This window comes from Pollachius pollachius (genome assembly GCF_949987615.1).
Source record: "Pollachius pollachius genome assembly, chromosome: 14".
Lineage (NCBI taxonomy): Eukaryota > Metazoa > Chordata > Actinopteri > Gadiformes > Gadidae > Pollachius > Pollachius pollachius.
Window position 1 is genome coordinate 18126130 of NC_136947.1, and position 12500 is coordinate 18138629.

General features: G+C 48.0%; 1 protein-coding gene across 1 annotated transcript in view; it reads left to right on the forward strand.

Moving 5' to 3' along the window:
• dnah9l (dynein, axonemal, heavy polypeptide 9 like) overlaps window positions 1-12500 on the forward strand; it is a gene marked incomplete at both ends in the record, with an annotated part of 68563 nt that overhangs the window by 2251 nt on the left and 53812 nt on the right. The window contains 18 exons of the mRNA XM_079751531.1: window positions 109-208; window positions 1059-1270; window positions 1643-1876; window positions 2163-2330; window positions 2797-2913; window positions 3286-3423; window positions 4367-4491; window positions 5128-5323; window positions 5721-5825; window positions 6266-6457; window positions 7332-7529; window positions 8335-8673; window positions 9024-9101; window positions 9188-9243; window positions 9642-9762; window positions 10208-10377; window positions 11602-11824; window positions 12378-12494. Coding sequence (XP_079607657.1) covers window positions 109-208; window positions 1059-1270; window positions 1643-1876; window positions 2163-2330; window positions 2797-2913; window positions 3286-3423; window positions 4367-4491; window positions 5128-5323; window positions 5721-5825; window positions 6266-6457; window positions 7332-7529; window positions 8335-8673; window positions 9024-9101; window positions 9188-9243; window positions 9642-9762; window positions 10208-10377; window positions 11602-11824; window positions 12378-12494 — 2889 coding nt within the window. The remainder of the gene's footprint in view (window positions 1-108; window positions 209-1058; window positions 1271-1642; window positions 1877-2162; window positions 2331-2796; window positions 2914-3285; window positions 3424-4366; window positions 4492-5127; window positions 5324-5720; window positions 5826-6265; window positions 6458-7331; window positions 7530-8334; window positions 8674-9023; window positions 9102-9187; window positions 9244-9641; window positions 9763-10207; window positions 10378-11601; window positions 11825-12377; window positions 12495-12500) is intronic.

Genomic DNA, 12500 nt, shown 5'->3' on the forward strand with positions numbered 1-12500 from the left:
TGAGAGCACAAAGAACCAAACACAGTTCCATTGCATTGTGAAAAATTCATCTGACCTTCATAGCGTCTTTCCACTAATACTCTCGGTCCCCCTCCGTCTTGTGGGCAGATCCAGAGCCCCAAGGTGGAGCAGATCATGGAGATCCTGAGGAGCGTCAAGAGCAGCTACTACTCGTCCTTTAATGACATCTGCCTGAAGGTCCACCGGGGTAGTGTGACCAAAGCCATGTCGTACACCAGCCAGCCCTTCTGTTCCTCTGCCTCCTCCCCTGGGCTGCTCTGTCCCAACATTAGATCATTTCCCCAAAGAAAGATCTAGGAAAGTATGTTCCGATTATTGCTGAGAGGCAACATTGATAATGATGTCAGTCGCTCAATAATTACTTTCCCAATCTCGCAGAATGCACAGGGGTAATTACCATGGCTCGTCCGCTCGCTTATTTCCCCCTTTTATTATTAAACAGAGAGTCCTGCTTCGTTATAAAAGGCAGACACAGTACCTGTTCCCATGGGGGATTTCTTTAATTTCATAATCAATACAATTATTAAAGATAGCGAACAGCATCGTGTGGCACTATCGCCTGAATTATTTAATTCCCCACACTCCACAACTGCTGTGTGTGTATTTGTGTCACAAATTTAATGAGCAGCATGTGGACGTGAATGTATGAGTGTGCAAGTGTGTGTCTGTGTCTCAATTCATTGTTTTTTACTCATGTGCCATCAAATACCAGGCCCATTTGAAACAATTGTGCTATCCTTGGAATTTATACAAACGAAAATCAATAATGTTCATTATCTAATGAACATTATTGATTTTCGAAAAATAGAAATTATTTTGTGGAAGCACACATATTTACCCCAAACAACTACTGCTTCTAATTTGCAGATTTAAAGTTGCAATAATCCCAAGTGTATAGTGGTACGTTGATGTATCTCTGTGGAGGCGCCCCCTACTGCTACAAAAGGCCTAAAGCTGCACTAACTGTATGACAGCAGCAGCCCTATTGGAGTGTAGCGCCTGTAATAACAGGATGTACGTTCTGCCTCCGGTGTCAGCCGTGCTGGAGGCGGAGGACATCGACCTCTACCTGCGGCCCCTCCGGCGTCTGATCAGCAGCCTGGAGGAGAAGGCTTTCCCCCAGGTCGAGTCTCTGCTGGCCCCGCTCTTCCACACGCTGTGCCTGGTGTGGAGCCGCTCGCAGCACTACTGCTGCCCTCAGCGCATGGTGGGGCTGCTGCAGGAGTTCTGCAACATGCTCATCGAGAAGGTGGGGAGCCTCCGCACCTTACAACTCTTCATGGTGGAGGAAGTGAAATTGTACTGTTACATAGTGAAGCTGAAAGCTCCTCTTTATCCCTTGATCAGAGTGTGAAAAATCTTCTCAAGTTCCCTTTTATATTTTATTTTAGAAGAACAGAATTCAGATCAGAGACACATTCATTATATTTTAGCAGAAAAGTTTTCAGATTCTTAAGCAGAATGCAACAATCTGAATCAACCTTCGCTGAACAGTCAAACAGTTTCTTCCGAAAAATCAAAAACAAATTACATTTCTTCCACTGTTTATAATAATAATTGTCCGATTCTTGGACTCATTTGAACGACCATTACCTTCCCTGTGTATGTGATGGTCCTGCAGGCCATTGTCTACCTGATCCCAGAGGAGCTGTTCAAGATGGAGCTGGAGGAAGGGGTGGATAGGGTCCAGACGGCCATCTCAGCCCTCCAAAGCTTCAAGCGTCTTTTCCACGCTCACCGCCAGCGGATCTCCCAGTACTACCAGCCTGGGCAGGCCGTCAAGCTGTGGGACTTCCCTGCCTCTCTGGTGTTCCAGCGCACCGACCGCGTCCTGGACCGGCTGCTCAAGATAGAGGTGGTTGCGCTTTTCTGTTGGCTTTTTCAGATTTCATATTTTGTTATTATTATTGTTTTTGAGTTACTAGTATAATGTTGATTTAATTTCAAAATATATTCAAAAATTCCTTGCTATACAGAACAGTTTTCAAATAATATTTTCAGATATTTATTTATTCATGTTTATGGAATTTATAGACACAAAAAGCCCTTTTACTTCGATGTAGGCCTTAACATTTGAACATCTTGCGTGGTGCTGTACAGCTGGACTCCCAGGGTCATGACCTTTGACCTGTGACCCCCAGGAGCTGTTTGCGTGTGCGCTGGACTTTCTGAAGCTGGAGAGGGTGGAGCTGGGGGGTTCCAGGGGGAAGCTGTTGGGGGAGATGGTGTTCACCATGAACGAGGAGTTCCACGACCGATGGAGGGCCCTCCGAGAGAGCAAATACGACCCCCTGGACTACACCAAGGAGGTGGGCGGGACAGTACTCATGCATACGGCGCTAATGGGGAAGTCCGGTGCCTTTACGGTGTTCTACTCGAGGCGTTAAGGGGCTGGATTCAAACCCCAAAGCTTGAAGACTACATGTCCTCCTTCAGCAGTCTTCACTCTTGTGTTGAACCTCTACCTGCTCCTGATGTACATCTTCTTAAAATAATCACTGCAATTTTGCATTGGATCAGAATGTTTGCAAAACTGAATGAAATACTCGTACATACGGCGCTATAGGGATAGTCTTGTGCTTTTGGGGTGGTTTTCAGCTGTATGGTTCTGAATTCAAACTTTTCAACACCTGTAGTCTACCAGTCCTCCTTCAGCAGGTGTATTTTGTCTCGCCTCTAACTGCTTCTCATGAGATACGTCTTCTTAAAATAAACAGTGTCATTCACTTTGGACCAAAATGTCTTCAAAATGACTTTGTGTCATTTTCTGTCCAGGACTTCCTCAAGAACTACAGGCGCTTCATGGAGCAAAGCAAAGATTTCGACCAGAGGCTTGGAACTGTCCTCAATCTGGCCTTCCAGCACTCCAAGGGCCTGGAGTCCTCTCTAAAGGTCGGCCTGCAGCACCTCCAACTGCTTTAAATAGTTATTTGGTTGAAAACTGGATAGGGTAGCAGTGGTTAAAGTGTTCCACCTCAAGCTGAAGGGAACCGGGCTTGATGTCCCAATGTCTCTTATACTGTTGCACTAGCTCTTCATTAATTGCATGTATCTTAATTCAATGTTAGTTTATTTCGCTAGTGTCTGCTAAATTACTGCTAAATAATACAATTAGCAAAGATCTTCCAATTTTCCATCTAGCAGATAAATGTCTTACTAACTATCATGTATTAATCTCACAACTTGGTTACATTACAACAAATCATGTTATGAATATTCAACGCTGGGTGATTCATCTGTTCATTTGTATTTGGTCGTGTTCAGCTGTTGCAGATTTTTGGCACTTTGCTGGAGAGGCCGCGGATCCACCAGCTGTTCTCCCCCAACTACAGCTTGCTGCTGGCCATGTTCAACCAGGAGATAGACCACTGCCAGATAATCCTGGACCAGCACAGGAAGATGGTAGGAGACTGGGGTAATGGGGGTACAGAGGGGGAGGTCATCCATTAAACAGCATGAGGGCACTGGAAAATTCTCTTCAAGTCGAGAATGTCTAAACGTCTTTCAGAAGCCACAACAGAGAAAATACTGCTTCATATGAATGTATGAAATGAGCGTTTAGGTATGGTAAGATAACATGAGATACTTGTTTGATCCCCTTGGGTATATAATAATGCCACACTCGGCTAGCATCTGGAGGTTGTGTTATGCTAATTTCACGCACTATTTTGCCACATTATAACAAGGTACGTACATTATAACAACAGGTACTTTTTTATCATGAATTGTGTCAATGTATTATTTTATAATCGTTTTGTTATTCATAACATGTATGGAGTGTATCAAGTTGATCTTATATTGCAAATCAGTAATAGTACTCAAGGCCATTGAGTAAGACCGCTGAATGATGAGTTATCAGCCCTGTGAGCAGTGTGCTGGTAGCTGTGTGTTGAGCTGTGTGTTGTGTGTTGAGCAGTGTGCTGTGTGTTTTGTGTTGAGCAGTGAGCTGTGTGTTGTGTGTTGAGCAGTGAGCTGTGTGTTGTGTGTTGAGCTGTGTGTTGTGTGTTGAGCAGTGTGCTGTGTGTTGTGTGTTGAGCAGTGCGCTGTGTGTTGTGTGTTGAGCTGTGTGTTGTGTGTTGAGCAGTGAGCTGTGTGTTGTGTGTTGAGCAGTGAGCTGTGTGTTGTGTGTTGAGCAGTGCGCTGTGTGTTGTGTGTTGAGCAGCGTGCTGTGTTGTGTGTTGAGCAGTGAGCTGTGTGCTGTGTGTTGAGCAGTGTGCTGTGTGTTGTGTGTTGAGCAGTGAGCTGTGTGTTGTGTGTTGAGCAGTGAGCTGTGTGTTGTGTGTCGAGCAGTGTGCTGTGAGCTGTGTGTTGAGCACTGAGCGGTGCTCTGTGTGTTGTGTCTCAGCTTAAGGATGGCTGTGCAGCGCTGGGTAAGAACCTGCCTGAGGTGGCCGGGAACCTCAAGCGCTCCCAGGAGCTTCGAGGCTGCATCCTCAGTAACAGGAGCAACCTCAACCAGCTGACCCACCTGTACGGACCCCGTCCTGGCATTTACACACACACACACACACACACATAGACACACACACGCATGCACACGTATACATACACACACACGCACACGCACACATACACACACACTAACACATAGACACACACACGCATGCACACGTATACATACACACACACAAACACACACACACACACACACACACACACACACACACACACACACGCACCATGTGTAACCCCAGTGGGAACCGTACCCTGCCACTGTTCATGGCATGCCTTACCAATTGAACTACAGTTCTACACAAGACCTGTCACGTCAAACTTTAATCCGGAGCGATTTACAGGTGAGGCCGAGGACAATCAAATCATACAATCAGAATGGGAGATAAAACAGACACTATCAGTGCACAACCAGATTGTAAAAAAAAACAACAACTGCGAGAGATTACAAGTGAGGCGGAAACAAATCAAAGCGTGACATACAGAGAACAAAAAGTTATAAACAGCAAATACTATCAGACACATGCAGTCAACATTTATGTTCCTCTAACTGAACCCCTCGCTTCTTATAGCCAACGGCCCCTCTGGGTGTCATCAACAACACTGTATCTCTCTCTGCGTGCCCGCCCGCCCCCCCCCCGCCCCCCCTCCCAGGCCCCTGGGGTCGGTGGAGGCGCGGGATGTGTTCAGGAAGTGTGAGTGCCTGCTGGAGGTCCTGGACCGTCACGACGAGGAGCTGTTCTCCGAGTGGACCCAGGGGCTGGAGGACGTCTGCCACACTCACCTCCAGGAACACCTGCTCACCCTGGACCCCGACACGGGCCTGTTCAGGGTCAACTTCAACCCCGCTGTAAGGACTTAGACTGCAGGACGCTGTCTAGGCATTAACCACCTAGTAGGAGGTTGTTACACAACACCTGCATACATACCATACTTTATACAAAAGAAGTCAAGTAGGATTAATACTAGTATCTAATGTCACGTACGGTGCAAGACATGAGAAATATGCTCAGTATGCAGTTTGCAAATCATGCATCTTCGCTTAAAAAGGATATCAAACAGTCTGTCTTTGATTTGAGCCACTCTTTTGATCATATGGGTAACTTAAATATACAGCACCTTGAAGAATACATTGATTATGAGACATAATTTCTCTCTCTCTCTCTCTCTCTCACTCTCTCCCTCTCTCTATCTCTCTCCCTCCCTCCCTCCCTCCCTCCCTCTCTCCCTCTCTCTCTCGCTCTTAGTTAACGTCCGTGCTGAGGGAGGTGAAGTATTTGAGCATGTTGAAGAACCACAACATCCCCAAAGCAGCCCTCCACCTCTACTCCAAGAGAGAGACTCTCTATATGGTTGGTTGAAGTTCACTCACTTGGCTCTATGGTAGGAGAGTGCAAGTAAGGTCTAGTTTGTTTTCATCAACAGGTCGCTCATACTAATATTATTTTTGTGATTTATTTGAGATAGTCCCATATTTTCTAGGATTTACTGCTATCTACCGTTTGCTACTTTTCCCAAGTTTTTCTTTTCTCCTGAATATTTTATACAATGTACTTTATTCACATTCTTGCGTTGCTTCAAATTCAGAGGGCTTTGGTAATCGTGAGAGGAATTGTTCACAATTGTTCTGCTGGCGTCAGAAAAATACTAATAAAAAAGAGAGAATATTATAAGAAAAGTATAAAATATAAAAAGTGTGAAATATAAACTCTTGAATACAGCGAGGCAATAAAACCATCATAATAATGCCATAGTCATGCCAACGGTATGAAGGGTTTTGTTTTTGCTCCAGTACACTCAGACCTTAGCCATGGCGACCCAGTGGTACAACCGCCTCCGCAGTACCATCCTACCCGTGGAGCTGGGATTGGTCAAGGAGGAGATGGACAGAACCAGACAGCAGCTTAACCCCGCCCTCCAGGAGCTGACATGGGCTCAGGACGACCTGTGGGACTACATTCAGACCACACGAGATCTGGTCAAGGTACCGGACCCTCCACACACGGTCACATATCTGACGTATTCCGATGTATTCCGTGAGAGGAAAGAGGTTATACCACATCGTTTTATCCTGGGGGCGTAGAGAAATTTCAATGGAGTGAGATTCTACTTTGAAAAATATTATTTTCTCCCAAACTCACAGAGCGAAACCAGCCAATCTTTAATATAAGTCTACTCTCCTTTCAAATTAAATGTGTAAACCTTGAAGTTGGTTCAATATGCATCTTGTTATGAACTGCCTGCAGCTTTCACTTTCACTTATTGTTTGAACAAATCAATCAATGAACCATTGGCCCTGGTAGTGCGGCTGCAGCTCAATGCTTGGCTCCACCAATGGGGCCTGCAGAGATTCTTTTGTATATATTTCGTACCTTTATTCAATCAGGACGTTGAGATTTGTTATCTTAATTCCAAGAGCGTCACGACCGAGAGATAAACAGCAGTGTTTTAGTGAGACCATTAAAAACAATATCCAAAAAACACCAGCAAGGCCAATAATAACGACAAACACAAGTTTTCAGTCCATTAGCCATGCTAAATAGAAAGGTAAGTTAAAAACATGAGCAGGGATATTTCTCAATGCCTTTTATAGCCTGGAAAATAGACTGAACCATACCGCTCCCACACATCGCCATCATAAACTATCTATAATTAACATACATATATCGCCAAACCTTTGGATGATCACCTATTGCATCTTATTGATCAGTATCGGCTGTTACGAGGCACTTCATTAAATTAATTCAACGTAATGGCAGTGTGAGCCTCCTAACGACCGCTCTGCCTGCCTACAATCATCATCGACCGTAATTGGTACTGCAGATATGAACGTGTGACTTCTGCCTGCTGACCTTCAGGGTGTCTCCAGCCGCGTGCACGAGAGCAAGTCCAACGTGGAGGACATCCAGGCTTTGATGGCCAAGGTCAGCCACCAGGCATTCATCACCAGGAAGAAGGGCTCCACCCTCCTCATCCTCGCCGACATAGAGGAGAGCGTAGCCCGGCAGCGCACGCTAATCACCGACATGGGGGAGGTGATCCACAAGCTAGTGCAGGTAAACCATCTAACACACACGGCAACAGTGATTAATCCCACTGGCTCACATTGCAGCGCAGACAGGAATTAATGCTAGTATTCCCCTTACCCCAATGGCTAGTTAGGTGTAGACGTGGTGGAGTAATATATAAAAGGTGCTGGTCACACAATCAGTAGAAGAGGAGAACTCACAGCTCACCACACTGACATAGGCAATAGCCCTGCTGTAGCCTGGGTCCATCATCACTCGTCAACAAGGCATTATGGGCAAGGTAACGCCATCATATGCTTTGTAGTTTTACTGAACTTTGGAAAACGATGTGAAATCCCTTACCCACACGCACACAACAGACGTCAACACAACAATATATGACTTCATTGATGTGTGTGCTCCCTCACCCCCTCCTCCTCCTACTCCTCCTCCTCCTCCTCTTCCTCCTCCTCGTCTTCACCCCGGGCTACCTGACCCCCTCCTCCTCCTCCTCCTCCTCCTCCTCCTCACCCCGGGCTCCCTGACCCTCTCCTCCTCCTCCTCCTCCTCTTCCTCCTCCTCACCCCGGGCTCCCTGACCCCCTCCTCCTCCTCCTCCTCTTCTTCCTCCTCCTCACCCCTTGCTCCCTGACCCCCTCCTCCTCCTCCCCCTCCTCCTCCTCCTCCTCCTCCTCCTCCTCCTCCTCCATCTCCTCCTCACTCCGGGCTCCCTGACCCCCTCCTCCCCCTCCTCCTCCTCCTCCTCCTACTCCTCCTCCTCCTCACCCCTGACCCCTTCCTCCCCCTCCTCCTCCTCCTCCTCCTCCTCCTCCTCCTCACCCCGGCCTCCCCAGGAGAACCAGTCCCTGCTGGCGGTGACCCCGCCAGGCGGGGCGGAGTGGCGGGCCTACACGGACCACGTGGACCGCATGGTGCTGGTGGGTTGCTCGGGCGCTGTGCGCGCCTCCCTGCAGTACTTCCTGGAGAACACAGACGCGGCCGCCCCGGGCCTTGTGCCGCTCTTCGAGGTGCAGCTGGTGCTCAACGCTAACGAGATGACCTTCGCCCCCTCGCTGGACCTCAGCCAGCAGGGCAACTTCTACGACGTGGTGGACAAGATGGTGGCTAATATCGCCAAGATGGCCTCCTTCATACCCAGAGTGGCAGGGCATAAAGGGCTAGAGAATTATCAAGTTAGTGGTGTGCAAACGCAAAGCACACACACACAGACACCCACACAGACACACACACACACAGACAAACACAAACACACACACACACACACACACACACACACACACACACACACACACACACACACACACACACAGAAAAGCACTCATAAACCCACTCATTCCCACTGGGCCATCAATGCGGAGGATATATGCACTCAGTATTGTGAGACACTTTGAATAGAAGCATTCCCCAAATGGCATATTGTATTATTATATTATTAAATCAATACGCACACTCAAACACAAACAACACGGATTGTGTTATTCCTGCCAAAAAAGTGTCATATTTTCTCTCCCCTTCCCTCTAGACTGACATCGATGAGATGCCAGATTTGGTTGAGCTGTGTCATGTGATCCGAAGTCGTGCTCGCGCTGCGATTGCAAAGGTGTGTGAGTTTGTCTCTCATCCAATGAAAAAGAGATTTATTCAAGGTAATTCAGCGCCTGAACAGCATTTTCTCCTTGGTTCCAGGTCAAGGAGTATCAGGGATCGTTTGCTAGTTACCGCTACCTGTGGACCGATGACAGGTCCGCTTCCCGTCTGGTCTATTCTCATAACTTCTGTCTGTTTCTCCGTATGACTGCCTGTCTGCAATATATCTGCCTGGCTTTACTTGAGCATCATGTATTTGCAGGAACTATCTTCTATAGCAATAACAATAACAGAATCACTGCAGTGTACTTGAACTCTTAATGCATCACTTTACTCATTAACCGTTACCTTTCTATCTTGTATTTAGTTTGCATACAATACATTCAGCCTTACTGTGAGACTGGTGGTGTGACTGCAATACAATTCTTTATAGAAAAACTGAACAGATTAATCTGCCTTAAAATAGAATTTCTCCTGATTTATTTGGCAAGGCCACATAATTCCTTCCACAAAGAATGAAATCCATTCCCCTAAACGTGCTCTCCACTCCCAGGTCTGAGTTCATGCGGCAGTTTCTCCTGTACGGCCATGTCCTGAGTACAGAGGAGGCTGAGCTCTACGCAGATTATGAGCTGAAGAGGAACCCTCCCACCCTTGATAACTTCAAAGAGCAGGTGCCTTGATCCACTGTGGCACCCTAACCACAACCCTTAACCCCTAACCCCTAACCCCTGACTCCTAAACCCACCGCTAAACTTAAGAGGGGCCATTACTGCCTCTGCCCTAACGTCTTTTGATGTTTTTATTAACAGAAGTTTGCGATGATGGGAGGTAATAAATCGAATGGTTTGTTTACGCAACCATGGTTGCCTGAACAGGGAGCAGTTATGTTACCCATGGCACCTGTTCCTCAGATCATGTAATCAAATCAAGTCCAATCAAAACTATCCAAGTGATTTCAGATACAGGTCAGGAGCAGTAAGTTAGTGAGTAGGACTCCCTCATCACTACTTCACTATCCTCCCTAACTTAAACATCCTTTAAATACAAGGTACAGGACTATGGGTAGTCAGGATGATGGAGCTCCAGTGACCCCCAAAACCTGCCTTTGTGTTCCAGATCAACCTGTTTGAGTCCCTGTATGTGCGCGTGAACAAGATGGAGGACCGGCGTGTGTTCTGCGGCTGGCTGCAGCTGGACATCAGGCCCTTCAAGCACACCCTCATGAACACCATCAAGAGGTGGAGCTGGATGTTCAAGGAGCACCTGCTCAACCACGTCAACAAGAGGTCAGAGGCATGGGCGCTCTCACACACACACACAGATACACAAACCCATATACACACACGTATACGCACAGACACAGACACGCACGCACACACACAAGCACACACACACACACACACACAAAACCACACACACACGCACACTCACACCAACACACCGACCCGCACACGCATACGCATACGCAAACACAAACACAAACAGACACACACACACACACAAACTGGGTACACATGCAGGGACACACACTGGGACACGCACACACATGTGATGCACAAATGGACGCATCGACACACACACAATTAGCATAGACGCAGATGTACATAGAAATAGATATTTACACACACCCCACCAGACAGAGATAAATACATCAATATTATAAAGTTCAGAAATATGCAAGTAATTTGCAAAAAGTGCATGAGCTGAGTACATTCAGCTCAAGATGAAAATATATTTTTCCTCCAAAAAAAAGGTAATATGAAAGGAATTTGAAAAATCTTGCCCTCTTTATCTCCCACCCTCCCCCCTCCCTCTCTGGCCCTCTCTCTCCCCCCTCCCCCTCTGGCCCTCTCTCTCCCCCCTCCCTATCTGGCCCTCTCTCTCCCCCTCCCTCTCTGGCCCTCTCTCTCCCCCCTCCCTCTCTGGTCCTCTCTCTCCCCACTCCCTCTCTGGCCCTCTCTCTCCCCCCTCCCCCTCTGGCCCTCTCTCTCCCCCCTCCCTCTCTGGTCTTCTCTCTGCCTCCCTCTCTGGCCCTCTCTCTCCCCCCTCCCTCTCTGGCCCTCTCTCTCCCCCTCCCTCTCTGGTCCTCTATCTGGCTCCCTCTCTGGCCCTCTCTCTCCCCCTCCCTCTCTGGCCCTCTCTCTCCCCCCTCCCTCTCTGGCCCTCTCTCTCCCCCTCCCTCTCTGGTCCTCTCTCTGCCTCCCTCTCTGGCCCTCTCTCTCCCCCTCCCTCTCTGGTCCTCTCTCTGCCTCCCTTTCTGGTCCTCTCTCTGCCTCCCTCTCTGGCCCTCTCTCTCCCCCCTCCCTCTCTGGCCCTCTCTCTCCCCCCTCCCTCTCTGGCCCTCTCTCCCCCCCCCCCCCCACTCTGGTCCTCTCTCTGCCTCCCTCTCTGGCCCTCTCTCTCCCCCTCCCTCTCTGGCCCTCTCTCTCCCCCCTCCCTCTCTGGCCCTCTCTCCCCCCCCCCCACTCTGGTCCTCTCTCTGCCTCCCTCTCTGGCCCTCTCTTCCCCAGTGTGAGGGACCTGTCCTCCTTCGTCCAGGACGCGGTGCAGGGTCTGGGCAGCAAGGTGTCTGACGGGGACTACGCGGGCCTGGTGGACATCATGGGGCACCTGATGGCCATCAGGGACCGGCAGATCAGCACGGAGCAGCACTTCAAGCCCCTGATGTCCACGGCCGAGTTGCTGAAGACCTACGGCCAGCAGCTCCCCGAGAGCGTGTACGCCCAGCTGGAGGTGGGGAGGAGAAGAGTGCATACAAACACGCACGCACAACCCTATTCACACAGGCTACCTCCATACAGTAACACCTTACAATGAGAGTTCTTTAACTGACCATTAATAAACAATAGTAAGGCAGTATTAAGCATTATTATATAACATTAGCATAGGGGGTTAGGGCTAGGGTAAGGGTAAGGGTTATAATAAGGGTTAGCGAGCTAGAGTAACGGTAAGGGGAAGAGTCTAACCACTAGACTCACAAAACTTTTGTTTTTTTAATTGATGATTATTATATTTAACAATTGTATTATTGTATTAATTGTATTATGTATTATTTTGAATTAAATTGCTATTGTCATTGAAGATAATAAAATCAAAGACGTTGCTAATGAGCAACCCTGTTTTTCGGCAGTAAATGGAAGTGAAAAAACAACCATTTAAATAAGGGCTTTATCTTGTGCCACACTTGTTTTGCCGTGTTTATACATGTTTCCTCCCTCCCACACCTCATAAGATTGAAGCTTATACTTTAACTTTAACTTTTTCCACTACTTGTCTCTGTTGTCAGGAGTTGCCTGAGAAGTGGAAGAGCCTGAAGAAGATCGCCTTCACGGTGAAGCACGAAGTGGCCCCGCTGCAGTCCAACGAGGTGGCGGTCATCCGCAGGAAGTGCGCCCGCTTCGAGGTGAGC